Consider the following 15514-nt stretch of genomic DNA (forward strand, 5'->3'; position numbering starts at 1 on the left):
TAAGTCAAGTTTTTCCAACACCACTCAATAACAGCAAACAAAGATGCTTTAAAGAACTCATTATTTATCTCCCACAATGATATATATAGAGAGAGCGCTTGAGAAGGCTTTAAACAATTGCACAGCTGTGTAGAAAAGTTAATTTGATGAATAAATATGATGGATTTAAAGTGAATTAAACTCACTTTTCATTAAAGGAATAATCTTCATTCACTTCACATACGTGTGTGTCCATTTTATGAGATCAGTCTTCAGTTCAGGCCGGCTATGTCACATAAATATTCAATCTAATTAATGATCGGTGGTGGAATAATGCACGGTTAATGCGGAGTGCATTAATTACAGTGAGAGCATTGATCAACGTATGGAAATACGTCTCTCTCTGCCTTTTATGCAGAAGGGACAGCATCTTGAGAGGATCTAATCGTTATTAATATAATCTGCATTGAGGGACATTTAACACTTTGCTGCGCATTTACAACAAATATCGGTGCGTGTTTGGAGAAAAAAATTCTACACCCAAAACGTGGAATCAATAAAAAACAACAACCGATCCCGTCTTATCTGGAATCTTCGCATTGACGGATTTTAGGAGAAAGCTTTTATGTCTTCCTGTTCCAGCATCAGCCAATCACGCCGCTGTTTTTTTAACTTACTTACTTAATCCCATCCTTGCCCTCCATTTTCTCTTCCTATCTCCGGAGCATGCCTATCACACACCCTGCTTCCTTCCCTCCACCTAGCATTCAGACTCTTCTTCCCCCTCTTGCCTCTGCCTCAGCATCAATAGTGGGCGCATCTGTTCCCATACATCACGCACTTCATTTCAGTTTATTAGCTGGGATAAATCATAAATATTTCATTATACATCACGCGCGGCTGTCGCCTGCACACCGACAATTTATCACCGCTGCCCTCTCTGCCGGCTTGCCACGGCGACTATAAGCTTTCCAGTCTATTAAACAAGATTGATACAGTGTGTAAATTTAGATATTGGGAATTTCTTCACAGACCACTGCTCCGAACTGATAGGCCGGGGTAACAGGGAGGGGGGGGAAGAGGGAAGATGTAGCGAGAGGGGGGGGGGGGGGGGGCAAAGGAGCTCGGTGGAGCGTTAACACCGCTATCAGAGCCGTTACAGTTCCTCCGATTCTCTTACTGCTTCGGATCAGGGATAAAAGTGGAGCAAAGATAGATGTAAAACAGAGCGAGCAGATGACGTGCACACCGGCAAACCATCGGACGGATTAAAATACCATAACATCCGTCCGTCTGGCTGCAAATTCTTAAGCTTGGAGGAATAAAGAGGCGGGAATGAGGCAATGTTTGACAAAGGGGTTGAGGAGAAACACAGAGAACACTCGGATTGAGTTTGAAGTACTTTGACCTTGTGTCTTTGAGGGGAAGGAAATAACGAGGGATAGAACAGCGTGCTTTCAGAGAGGTACAAGTGGGAACAGTGATTGGAGAACACAGTGATAAAAGAGGAAAGAATGGCGTGAGCAAGATTGCTGGGAACTGAGTTACTAGGATGTGCACGCGCACACACACACACACACACACACACACACATAACTTCAGGCATCAGAGACTCTGCCATTATGCGTTATGGCGTCGGAGGCAGATATGGCCGAATGGCTTTCTTAATTAAAACGATAAGAAGCCTAATTGCACTGGGCTTTCATCTCATTCTGAGGCATTAGAGAAAGCAAAGGCACGCAGCGTGGAAAAGAAGAAATAAAAACAGATCCCAGACTTTAACTGAAGGAAGGAGGGCAGAGAAAACTTCCGTCGCGAAACACAAGAACGTGACAAGCTGACATTGGTCGTCGACAATGGAGGATTTAAAGACTTTAGGTTTAGATTGGATCATGCGAAGTCCATCACAACGTGGCGATGTATAGTGAGCATCTATTTAATATTACACAAACGCACACTCGGCGCTTGGACAAGAAGTGCGTGAGGGAAATAGGGCAGAGTGTGACACATGACAAAGGTCAACTTCACAAAAACACTTCATCCCGTCTGCCGCCAGCATCGCAGCTCAAGGTGGCGGGCAGAAAGCGGCAAGACGAAAACAAGTTGTTGTTTTTTGTTGTTGTTGCTGTGGAGGTGAAAGGAGTCATTTATTGGCCCGTGTGTAATACTAGAAATAACCGCTGGCCCAAACGAGCGCTTTATCACATTTATCTTCAGTCTGAAAAGTAAAATCCCAATTTTGCATTCATGTAAAAAGAATTTAGTGAAGTTTTGGGGGAAAACAACAACTTCACAGTTTCAAAAGCGATCGAAGCAGAAGTTTGTTTGGCGAGAGTCAAGCGTCCGTCGCCGTGGAGATGCACGCTTCCACCCGAACGCCACGCGGCGGGTTGAGGCCGAGCGTCCTCCGTGGAGAGCAGACTCTCATCTGCATAAAGCCGAGAGATGTCTAAATGAGAGTCGTGCCTCTTCTCTGACTGTAAACACTTAGCATATATGAATATTAATCTTCCACATCAAAGCCCTGACGACGAGATAGATGAGTTAATGAGGATAAATAACAGACGACCAAGCGGCGAAATCTCAGCGCTGACGTTATTTATCATCCTTAACTTTTGTCACGACTCCTTTTTTTTTTTTTAAAGTAATTAATATTATACAAGAAAGCACTTTGTACTTGGATGAGTGATCTAATTTGTTCAATATATTGCAATTAAAGTAGCTTGAATTGCTTTATGTTAATGTTACTGATGATATTCCTCCCTGGGTTGCCTCTTCACCAGGAGATAACAAGCTGAACTTGAGGATTGATGTCTGTCTTAGATCTGGTCTGTTCATCAAGCCAACCACTTAGCTGCAGTTTATATGCTTGCTCTCTCTCTCTCTCTCTCTCTCTCTCTCTCACCCTCCTGTATCCCACAAATCTGATCGACAGCCGAAAAACCAGCGTCCCAATATGGATTTCGGACCTCTTCTAATGTAGTTTTGCTTTTGAAATCACGTGATTGTTTTATTTGCATGAGTAATTTGCCTGGTGAAAAGGCTGAACTAGATTTATTAACCTGTGATCGGTGTAAACCAAACCAGACCCACGGTAACACCTCGGCTCTAAGCGCAGCGGGGACGGCTGGTTCGGGGCAGAGCGCTGGGAGGGTCAGGGTTTCGGGTTGGATCCCACGGGGAGCTCTGACATTGGCGTCAGGAGGACAAAGTGTGACCCCCGGGGTGAAATGTGACATTGGGAGAGCGTGGCTGAGCACAAAACAAGGATGCACAAATGACTAGTGATGGCTCTGCAGGACATGAGCCCCACATTCCGTCTGTCTGTCTGTGGAGCGTGTTTCCCCCCTGCAAGCCTGGAAGCCCACCTCAGCTGGGGTTACATCGACGCCACAAATAGGCAGAAAAAGACCCGCTTTAGGAGGACGCACAATCAATTTAAGGATGATATCCCATCTGATTTTCATCTTTACTTTCACGCACACCCGTCACCATGACAGCGAGCCGGATTCTTGCTCATTTATTTCTGCAGAATAGGCCGAGACGGTTTTCGGCCCTGAGACCCGTAATCAACGGCTCAGCAGATAAAACTTGTGAGACTGAACGGCTGCTATCTCGAGGGGAACCAGCTACTGGGCGGTTCTATTAGTCTTTCGACCCGACACCCAGCTCTCCACTGGCCTTGCTACGGATCCCCCCTCAGCACAAACCATCCAATTAACATGTCGTTCCTTCCTTCGGCTGCTCCCGATTGGGGATCTCTGACCCCCCCCCCCCCCCCTCCAATCCATCTGCAGCATGTTGAGGAAGTCTGGCAGGCGCCTCCAAATATAACAAATTCTTTCAATTGTAATGCCAAAAGGGTCAAATGGAACATTAAAACTGATAAAATTGTAAAAAGCATTCAGGTAGATATATAATCCCCCCCCCCCCCCTCGTTCTCCACGTCTCATTTCAAATCTCTGCGAGGCCAAATCCAACAGCCTTCAAGTCAGAAGCGAGCTAAACTCAAGTTAGCGTTTAAATATGAAAGCCGACACCTCAGTCAGACGACAGAGAAACGCTTTCCGGTTCTCCTCTCCAAACGGAAGGTCAACTCCCAGAGGATGTAGAAAAAGGGATGTCGGGAAAACGGCGCGGAAACGTGACGGACGATCAGCCGCGAGTTAGCAAGTCAGAGACACGGGAAACACGGAGCAGGTCCGAGTTGGAAAACGGCAAGAGAGTGAGGAAGAGGACGATAAAGAGAGGAGAGAAGTCTCCAGCTAACACGCAGATACTCTCATCAAGAGGGGATGCATGGAACGTGGAGTTCGGGGTACTTTTGGGGAATTGTGCACCTATAGACGCCAAAAGGACAACGGAACCCCATTCCCGGTTATGGAAATGGCAACATTTCCCATAACTATTATTTAAAATGTCTGAACATATTTATCCTGATCTCACAGAGCTCACATTGTCAGGCTCTCCCCGTGTTGAGCGTCCCCTGTTGCTCAGACTCGAGCGACATCACTTGAGGCAAATCAACACAAGCCACAAAGGCCCCGTGAGCAGATTCTACCCGGTAAAATAACCGGAGTTACCCGGTAAAATAACCAGAGTTACCCGGTAAAATAACCAGAGTTACCCGGTAAAATAACCGGAGTTACCCGGTAAAATAACCGGAGTTACCCGGTAAAAGCCTTTTAGTGTTTTAGTGGCCGATGATCCGACCAGAAGAATTAAGATTTGAATAAAAGTGTGACTTCTGTGTTCGTGTATGCCAGCGTCAGGAAACCGAGGCAGGTGTGTGAGTGTGTGTGTGCGTCTCGAGGGGCTGGTCTGCAGGGAGCTGATTGCGTGGGCTCTCGTTACGTGGCCGGGGGCTGTAATGGAGCGTGACGGCAGTGTGCTGTGCTCCGGATCTCTGTCCTTCCAGCCTGCGAAGCCAATTAAACACACTCTTCCCTGCTCTCCGGTACCTCTCCATCACTCACACCGCTGTCTTCCCCTTACCCCATCACCAGCTCCCCTCGTCCACCTTGTCCATGCTGAGCCCCGCCCCCGGGAGCCTTACACACCACTTGAAGCTGAAACCTGTCCCCCGCTAACCGCACCTCCTAGCTGAAGACTTTGAGGTCTCTTATCACTCTCGCTGGGACGCGCTCTTTTCTCCTGTTGTCTACAAGACAATTAAAAGTTTTGAGCTGAGGCAGAGCTCCTTTTTTTGGGGGGAGGGTGTAGGGAGAGAAAGCCTCTGGTGGTGGCTTCCTTGTGTCCTGCCCCACACACACACACACACATATACAAAAACACACACTCTAAGATGGAGAGAGAGAGCGTACGGGCGAGAGAGCAACACTTTCTTTCTCAAGACCCAGAGCAGTCACGACCGCTTAAAAGGAAAAATGCCCTGCAGCACCAAAAACACACACAAGTCCATTTATCACTCCCTCAGTCCTCTGAAATATGCACTCACACACACACACACACACACACAGAACACACTCAATGTGTGTGTGCTTTCCTGAGGAGGACTCGTGCTTTTTAAGTGTATAATTCAAGCCCTTAAAACGCGGTCCGCTGCAGAGACAAAGACGTCTTCTGACACTTCCGCCTCGCCCCGCGAATGCGTCTGACAGCACGACTCATGAAGATGCAATTAGTGGCGGGATTCACTCCCTCCGAGGAAATGTGTGTGAAAGGCAACCATGCGTGCGCGGTGCTGAAGGGTGAGGTTGAGAGCGAAGGGGGGGAGGCGGGGGAGGGGAGGGTACCCGTTTTGAACCAGCCGTCCTCGGCGAACGACTCGCTGGTCTCCTGAGGTTTGTTCCAGTACTCCTTAAAGACGGACGGCCCTCGAACGAGGAGCTCCCCTTCCTTCGCCCGCAGACTCGGGCTTACCTGCGATGGACAGACAAGTTTAAACGACCCGAAGGCAGTTCTCCGAAACGACTCGTCACCTGCAAGGCAACGCGTTAACTGCAGCGCCGCTTGTAATTTACTCGGCTCCTGTTTACCCGAGTCTCTTTGTGATTTCCCTCCGCAATGGTGACTTTGCTGGCGTTGTTCAAGACGATACGAACTTCCACAGTGGGAAGTGGCAACCCTACGGCTCCTGTCAACAGATCAAAGGAACACACACGCGCACACACACATTAGCAGAAATGGATTCAATTCAACCGACAGCAACACGAGAGGGTTTCTGATCATTTAAAAGCGGTTGAACATTTATTTTTCGACGACCTTCCGTGGAAGCTTTCCACCAGGAGGAGCAAAGGCCGCCGTCTGAACGGGCTAACTGGTCGGTAAATGGTTTCCTGGCTTTGTAAAACAAATCCGATCCGTCTCAGGGACGAGTGAACGCGAAGTAATGCTTTCCAACAGAAAGGACAAGAACCAAACCCGAGTCTTACCGATTCCGTCCTATCAAAGGGTGCGTGATAAGCATAGAAATGAGACTTTCCTAATAACTGCTGGGGAGAGAAACAACAGGAAGTCATGATAATGGATCTCGCTCTAGATCTCGCTTGTGCGAAGCGCCGTTCGTTCATGCACGATGCGCCGATCCCCCTCGTCATCAATCTCGTTCCGCTGAGGACCGGCCATGAAAGAGCAAAACAATCAGTCTGCAGACAAAGAGGGTCGACTACAAAAGAGAGAGATGCTTTTCTCCCCGACTGGGCAGGACCGTTCGGAGGGGTAATTACACCTTTGGAAGTACGGGGCATTACAGCCGGAAATAAGGAACGCCGTCGGGCAAATCTGCGAGAAATAATTGTACATTTGTGCTCGACTCTTCAGAACGGACGTTACAGGCCAGTATATGAGACAATAACACTTAATGGACAGCGTTCCTGAGATGAAGTCAACCCGTACCCGACATTAGATCCCCGCGGCGACACGCAGAACCCCCGGCAGCACACGCCACGGACTTCCACTGTCGTCTAGCTTCCCTGCCTTAACAACTGTTCCATGCCGTTTTTGAGGAAATGAATTACTGACGGCGGAGCGCCAGCATTCCGTTCGAACGGCCGCTGTGTGCTTGACAGGGAATGTTATTGCAGCTCAGATGCATAAAACTGTTAATCAGCGGCTTGACGAACGAAACGCAAAAAAGAGCCGTCAGAAATGCGGTGACTCTACTTTGAGATGCGGTAATGGGAAAGTGGCATTACTAATGGGAAATGTGTAAAAATAAAAAGCCTACAGACTCAACCGTGTGTGTGTGTGTGTGTGCGTGTGTGTGTGTGACCTGAGTTAAGTGGGTTAATGTAAAGCAGAGGAATGGAATGGTGTGTGTGTGTCTTCAGACTATTATACCATTTCACAGACCAGTGATTTCCCCATAAAGAACGAGCCAGGTCCTGATTATTGGTCTAATCCACCCAAGTCCTGATGGGCAATGTCCACCCCCCCCCCCCCCCCCCCCCTCCACCCCCCCAGGTGAGCAGGGTGAGTCGATAAAGGATGGAACCTAAAAAACTCGGTTGAGCTCATCTCGCGTATTTACATCCCAGCAAGGCCATTCCGACCTAGAAAGCCACGCTGCTGCTACTCAGGGACGATCCCAAACTGCACGATACACACAACACAACAAAACCAGGGCAATTAGTTGGATTAAGAGATATTAAGGAAAGAAAATGAGCGTGAAGAAGAGGTGAGAGCGACTCGCCTCCACCCCTCCCTTCCCAGACTGTTTCCCGTGGTGCCATTGATCCATTTTAACCCACTTAAAGACAAGACAGGAACTCAAACAGGCCCGAGCTCATGCCTACATACCCCCCCCCCCCCCCCACCTCTGCACGCACACAAACAAACAAACAAACTAACAATTCCATGAAGGAGTGGAAACATCAATAGACCTCTTGAAGTGATTCGTAATAATCACCTGAGAGGAATCAGACAGGCTGCTCACTTTACGCCCGGCATAACAGCCAGACTCCGGATTACTCAAACCACTTGTGAGCCAATAAGATTTACCTGCAAGGGGGGGGGGGGGAAGGGGAGGCGGGCAGGAGAAGACGGCAACCATCTCGTCTGACCTGGTTTTCAGACATCGCCGTGTTTGAGGGAGACGGAGTTGAAATCATGTTTGTTTGTTCTTTTTCTGACATCACACCAGAGACAACAGCCGATGATCAAAAACACGACAAAGTACAGAGAAAGGTGTTGACGTGTGCGTGTGTGTGAGTGAGTGTGTGTGTGTGTGTGTGTGAGTGGTCGCACTGACAATTTAAATGGGACAATCAGGGATGAATGGATCACGCTGCGATCGATTGCATTCTTTGCTGCAAAGAGCTCGGGATGGGGGTGTGACGCAGGTGGGGGGTGGGGGGGGCGTACCTGGGATGCGAGGGCCCTTGAGAGGGTTGGAAAGCGCCATGCCGATCTCGGTCATGCCGTAGCGTTCCAGCAGCGTGTGTCCCGTGATCTCCTCCCAGCGTTGCAGAACGGGAAGAGGGAGAGCCGCCGAGCCCGAAACCATCAGCCTGAAGAGAGAGATGGGGGGGGGGGGGGGGGGGCGTGAGGCTCCAATCGACACCTTCCTGGGTTGTTATCCCATAAAAAAACATGATGGAACATGGCCATTTGATGTCCAGTCATTTTATTCACACGCTATGGTCAATTTGGGGTGGCGGGGCTGAAACCGAGAACCGGGACGCTCGGAAGTCCGAGGTTTTCGCAGGATTCTGAACCCCTCTTTGTCTTCCTGCGGTGAGCCTAAACCGCTACGCAATGACCCATCATTTAGCCCCACATAATCAATGAATAAACGGACCAGCCTCACCGCCATCGGCCCCACGTCCAGTACCTGATGCTCAGTTTGCAGGTGGCTTGGATGAAGTCCCTGACATAGTTCTGTGTGAAGTTGTGGTCGTAGTACTCGATCAGCTTGGAGTAGATCGTCGGCACGGCCATGAAGACGCTAACCGGGCGAGGCTTCGCACCCAGCAGCATCTCCCACACCTGAGACCAAGAGAGAGAGAATCCCGACGTAGAACCCGAGAGGATGAGGAGCGTCGTGCCTCTAAACGGGCGAGGACACGCCTGCGAAACGACTACATCCAGATTCGCTCCGTTACTGGATGCGAAGGTGACATTGTTCTCTTTTGCTTGATGTAAATGTCAGAGTGAGGGCCAGACAGCAGCCTAAAATCAAACCTGTCAACACAACACGACGCAAACAAAGACAAGGAAAAGAAAAAGAAAAAAAGCAGATTTGCAAAGGTCAGAGGGAGGAAAACGGCGCTCCGCTGCAGGGCGGAGCTGGAATGGCGTCCGGTTAAAGGCCACGTGGACGGCTCCTTCTGACATGTCCTTTCTGAAGGCGTCGCCGCGTTCCTTTGAACACACAGCGGTGAAGTAGACGCACGTCGTCAAGTAAATGTACATAGAATAAAAAAAACACTTCAAATATCACATAAACTCTGTAGTTCAAGGACACACCGCATCCCTCACACACACACACACACACGGAAGGATGAGATGACAGCAGGAATTAAGTGAAGGTGAACGATAGCTTCTTTAACCCCCCCCCCTCTGCGAGAGACAAATGCTCCTCCCCAGCTGTCTCCCCTCCCCTCTCAGTCTACTTATCTTCACTTCTTCTTCTTTCACTTTACCTTTATTCCCCACGTGTTTCTTTTTTCCTTTTCCTTTCATCTCTGACCATACATCTTCCCCCCCCCCACCTCGCTCCATTTCTCACATTCACTTAGCTCCTCTCTCACCATTTCATAATTTCCTGCTCCGCTGCCTCTGCAGTCTGTCTCGCTGCCGACTACAAACACACACACACCCAGACACCCAGAGAAAGAGGCAACCTTTCCCCATCAGCCCCCCCCCCCCCCCCCCATCCTTCTTAATGTGCCAAACGAGTCCCAAACTCTTCCTTCCACGAGTCGCCCAGACGTTGAATAATTGCGGGCGTTCACAGCTCACCTGCACACGTACGGAATAAAACTGTGCAGAGAGAGAAGGATTATTAAATGAGCGTTCTGACCATTCTGGGAGGCATCTATCAAGTGCAGTGGAGCGCGTCCTCCGAGTCTAGTCTGGAGGGGAGAGGAAGGCAATTTATGTCCGTCAAAGAGCCGGCCTACACCTCGGGGACAGGAAGTAGCGAGAACCCAGCGGCACGGCCTGCATCCTAAACACGAGGCGTTCGGCCCAGCGCTGGAAACCGGAACCCAACAGAACTACCAGCGTTTCCAAAGCTGAATCAGATGTTGGTTCAGGCATTCAATCCGGCTTGGTCAGATGTTTTACTTATTCCTTGATTGTGACCTCCGCCAAGGAGGTTATGTTTTTGACGACTGCCTGTTGGCAGGATTACAGAAAAACTGCTGGATGGATCTTGATGAAAAAAAATGTATCTGGACCTTAAAAGATCAGAGAGTGGACTATTCATCTCTTTGAATATGAAAGAAACTTAGCATAGCATCTTAGCATGCTGAAATGGAGGGGATTTTGAAATGTAAAAATGGATCGGGGTGAGAAATCTGAACTAATGATGGGAGTTGATGAGAAGTCACGGACTTCTTAGAACACGACGTTCTAAATCACAATGTCATGATAATCCTTTCAATAATTTAACAATAAATTTATTTCATTAAAAATAAACTCTTATTGCTGACGGAGAAATGAAATTCAGGGCATCACATAAGTTAGCGCATTTATTAAGAGAGTTGAGAATGTCTGTGCCAAATCGGCTGCGATTTCACAGGATTGATGCTAAATATCTAAATACAAGAAGCCAGCAGCCCCCCCCCCCCCCCCCACCCGAAATATTCAGAGTACAGTGGAAAGCTGTTTCATCCGCTAAACAACTAGTGCCTGAAGTATTATAGTATTATGTCAGAAAAAGCAGTTTGTGTGAAGTTACTTTGAAAGCCATGCCATCACGAATCACTTGCCAATCATCAAACGAACCGACGCCACCTCGGATAATTATATTTAGCGTAATCAAGAGGCGAGTTGCTGCGATGAAGATAAATCTGACCAGTGGCGCGCAAACCTCAAATACACTCATGTACAATTTACTCACAAACCCCACACTGAAATGTTGTCACCATCTCAAGGCGAAATCAAAACTAAATAAATAAATAAACCAAAAAAAAAAAAAAGAAGAAAAAGAAAAATCAATGTCGGCTGCTGCCGCCGTGCTTACCCATCAGAGATCTGAGGGGGACAGAAGAGACAGAATATCGATCGCTTCATCAATGTACTGTAACTTCAGGAGGAGGAGAAGAAAGGCAGGTTTTTTTTCTGAGGGGGGGGGGGGGGTGTGATTTGGTGCACAAGGTCAGGTGGAACAGCTGAATACTGATCGCTACCGCAGCGCAGCAATACCAATGTTGACAGACGCAGGTGTCCTTTAAAAGACCCTTCCTTCGCACAAACAAAAACACACACTAGTTTATATTACAAAAGCACACACTCACGCACACACACACACTCACTCACGCACGCACACGCACAGTCCGCGCCCCATCGTCCCCTCCCTTCTCGGGGCCAAACAAGCACCATCATCCTTCAATGTCAGCGCATCGATTGATCCGCTGCTTAAGCTCCCGCCGCGAGTCGGCATTGGTCAGATACAAAGCCACACAGGGCAATTCATCACTAAGCCCCAAACACTTAGGCTGACAGTCAGAGAGGGAGGAGGAGAAGAATGATAGAAGAGAGGGGGGGGGGGGGGGGAGACGAAGCGAGAAGAGGAGCGGAAGGTGAACGAGAAGCACCGACGGAGAAAAGGGCCCCCCCGAAGGTCCTTCTCTGGGTCTCCAGCCCAGCGGCGCCACTTTCTCTTGATGCTTCTACTTCTTCTTCTTCGCCTATCCGTCAGTGACGGCTCGTCACCGCCGGTCGCCTACGGCTACGCCGACGCCATGGCGTTATTCTACCGAGAGCGCGACGGAGACGGACGGGGAGACCTGTTGAGGCTGGAAGTCAGGCAGCATGAGGCAGGTGGCGCCCACCGAAAGCGGGCAAAGCAGCTTGTTGACGATGCCGTGCACGTGGTGGAGCGGCAAGGTGTGGAGGATGACATCATCGCGGCGCCACGCCCACTCCGAAACCAGACACTGGACCTGAGCGGAGAGGAAAGCGTCAGAGACAGCTGCGTGTTCGTCTGTGCTGACGTGTTTTTTGCACCTTGTTTACTTTCCGTCTGCTGTGTTCACATTTTCGATCTGACCTTCTGACACGCGTAAACGTACCAAGGAGATGTTGGAAACGCCCCCCCCAGAAATATTCAGAGGACAACGTGCAACACTGACTGTCCGATCGTCACATTCACCCACGTTTACCATGGCTTGGATGCTGCTGTGCGTGTGCAGGACCCCCTTCGGTCTCGACGTGGTCCCGCTGGTGTAGACGATCATAGCTGGCCGATCAGCCCAGTCGGCGACGGTCGTCTCCTTCTCTCGGCAGTCCGCAGCGTTTAAGCTCCCCAGGTCGGAAGTGGGGGGCAGCGTCAGACACGGCAGCCCCAGTCGCTGAGCCAACGGTTGAAGGATCTCATCGTAGGGAGACCCTGCCACCAGGAGAGACGTCTGGGAGTCGGAGATAACGTACTCCAGTTCAGACGGGGGGTGCTTTTGGCAGAGGGGCACTGCCGTCCCGCCGCTCATCCAAGTCGCCCACTGGGCCACCGTGTAGGAAGCATCATTGGCACACAGGATGGAGATTCTTTTTCCCTCCAGACCCCCAATGTCAGAATTTAGAGCTGCGCTGATCCGGCCCGCGAGGCCCAAACTGCGGCAGTACAGCTGCTTGTAGCTGTGACTGCCGCTGCTGTCCACGATAGCAATCCTGTCTCCAAATGCTGGCGCTCTCGTAAATACCGGCTCCTGGATAACGGGCGGCGATTGTGCCGTAGTCCATTTACGAGCGCTGCTCTGCACCGCAGCTCCGACTCGGATTTGCCTTGCGTGTGTTCGGCAGTGGGTTCTGTGGAGAGCAGCTTTCCAGCGAGACAATGCCCACTTTGAAGCGCGGAAGACAAGTGGAAGTCCAGACAGCATTTTAGAGACGTCCCTATTCAGACCCTCCGGATGGATCTATCCTCAGCATCTAAGGACTGGGAAAAAACATAATCAAATATATGTTTAAAGCAGCGTCTCTCCGAAAGCTATGAACGTTCCTCATAAAATATATATATATTCATCATCATTCCCTTCTGTAATATTAAATTTGCATGGATAATTACTTCCTCCTCACTTTCATATTGTTATTTTGCACCTGTGGTGTAATTTAATATTAGTTTTATTTGTATTGTTAAATGTCGATGATTTATGTACGAAGGACTTTCAACGGAAACAAGACCGCAAGGGCTTTTTTGAAATGCTCCTCTTAGACAGGATGTTTGACTGTATTGGTACTGTAATACATACTACTGTTTGACTGTACTTGTACTCTAACATTCTATCTAATAAATATATTCATCATCATCATTCAACTAGAGATGCACCTTTAAAAAAAATGTTGATTGAGAGAAAAGATAAGAGCGCACCTTTACAACCTTAGAGGACAAAATAACAACTCACAGAAAAATCATATTTTCAGGATCGTTTGATCAGAATCTGAAAACAAAGACAAACGGAGGCAGAAGTTTCTGTCACGCACTGCCTGCCATAACTAAACTGTAGTTGTGGTTAAAGTTGCACTTTACTTTTGATGCTCTATTTGTTTTTTTATTTTAGATTGTTGTTCAGACATCGTTTTAGAACAGGCGTTGGGTCTCTGTGTGTTTTTTATTTTATTTTTACATACTTTTCATAATAACGTGAGATCTAAGTGAAGGTTCTATTTGTTATTACCGCTAAGGTCAGAGGATCCGGTACCGGTAACGCTGCTGACATGTAAACACGAACGCGACACCGACCGGACTTCCGCCACAGCCCGAACAATAAACATCCATTTCCAACGGCGAATATTTCTGGAGTGATTCAAGACAAAATTCTTCTGTCTTGACGCACCCTTTTTCTATGAACTCACTTCCGTCTTACAGAAAAGTCGAAACCGGCACAATGAAGGACCGCGCAGCCGTATTGCTCTTCCGGTGGGAAGCAAATGCAAAATGTAAAAGGTTCCTACTACGTAAGTGCGCTCCTCTGTGTCGATTGAGAGTTTAAAAAATGCATTTAATTTATTATACATTAACGTGCTGATGCTATATTTATCTCAACACAGGTCTAAACATTTAATGATTTGAATTTCAGACGTGCACTATTTATAATTACGCTGCGAGCAACAGCTAGGAGGGGAGGCTGTGTGATGAGTCACGTTTGTTTGTTTTCACTTTATTGCTCGATTTTGACATTTTCATGTTAATGTTTTGCTGGCTTCGATCTTCAGCCAAGTTAGAAATAATCAATATTGATACGGATCTCAATGCTGTGAGATAGTCCTTTTTGTCTTAGAAGTTTTTCTCTTAAAATAGGGCAGTCAAAAATAAAAACACCGAGGTATGGGCAGCTCATGACGTGAAACACGCATGCATTATGTCACTGTACAGATAGGAATATAGTACATAGAGGGTATAATATAATATGAATAGGGCAGTCATTCAGACTGCTCTCAGGATACATCAAAACAAGAAACAGATCTAGATCCATCATTATGCAAAAATCACATTGTGTCTGCTTGTGCGTGTCGTGTGGTAGAAATTTGCGCCGTTTGGTTTTAACCGTTTCTCCCCCCCCCTGCACCTGCACAGTAATCATGTTGTTCAATCAGCATCTTGATATGCTGCACCTGTCAGGTGGGTGGATTCTGTTCAATGTTGGTTTAAACATATTACTTTGGGTGCAATGCTTTTTTTTGTGTGTAGAAATACAACATATTTTACTTCAACTCATGAAAAATGAAAGCTAACAAAATAGTAGTAATTACGTTTGTTGTTCAGTCTTAAATAGTTAGAAGTGCATTCTTCCTAAAAGATCTTGTAACTTGTAAATATAGATACGCATGTTTATTCTCTAAATGCATGTGTTTTTCAAATGAATATATGGTTTAAACGGTGTAAAAACATCAGTGAAACACCTCTGATAAAGCAACCGTATTCTTTTTTTTTTTTGCCACAGACTGGAAACAATTGTCATTTTCAAGTTGAACTTGCAATTGCTTCGAGTACTAAGTATTAGATTCTGGTGCTTTTCTATTTGCTTTTTTTTAATCTTTGCTGAGATACAGTTGCAGTTTTGATGTTACACTTGATCTTATGCGTTTTTATATTCAAGAGGTCCCCTGACAGCCGTAGCAGTGTTTATAGAGCTATTAGCATGCCTGCCATCCTCTTCTTTTGTCCGCTCGGTTGGCGCGTTCCGTCCCTGTTTTCCAAGACCTGCGGGTCCAGTCTGGAGACCGCTCACCAGAGACGAGGACAGGGGGAGTGCGTGCAGCGTTTACGCCGCTACCCCACACGGAGCTGGGTTTCGCTTTAGATCACATGCCAGTTCTACCACTCGCTGTGCCAACTAGCTTGGCTGGCTTCATCATCACAGTGCAAGTGGGCACATTCAGCCGCCAGCTGGCAGTCGCGGGCCTC

At 48.0% G+C, this 15514-nt stretch overlaps 1 protein-coding gene across 1 annotated transcript in view; it reads right to left on the reverse strand.

The window, feature by feature from the left end:
- acsf3 (acyl-CoA synthetase family member 3) overlaps nt 1-13018 on the reverse strand; it is a 16248-nt gene extending 3230 nt beyond the window's left edge. Inside the window, exons 1-6 of the mRNA XM_068740088.1 lie at nt 12273-13018; nt 11898-12053; nt 8774-8928; nt 8305-8450; nt 5979-6076; nt 5736-5862 (exon numbers count right to left, since the gene is read on the reverse strand). Coding sequence (XP_068596189.1) covers nt 5736-5862; nt 5979-6076; nt 8305-8450; nt 8774-8928; nt 11898-12053; nt 12273-12989 — 1399 coding nt within the window. The 5' untranslated portion in view covers nt 12990-13018. The remainder of the gene's footprint in view (nt 1-5735; nt 5863-5978; nt 6077-8304; nt 8451-8773; nt 8929-11897; nt 12054-12272) is intronic.
- Between the last annotated feature and the right edge of the window lie 2496 nt (nt 13019-15514).

The sequence above is a fragment of the Brachionichthys hirsutus genome, chromosome 1 (assembly GCF_040956055.1).
Source record: "Brachionichthys hirsutus isolate HB-005 chromosome 1, CSIRO-AGI_Bhir_v1, whole genome shotgun sequence".
Lineage (NCBI taxonomy): Eukaryota > Metazoa > Chordata > Actinopteri > Lophiiformes > Brachionichthyidae > Brachionichthys > Brachionichthys hirsutus.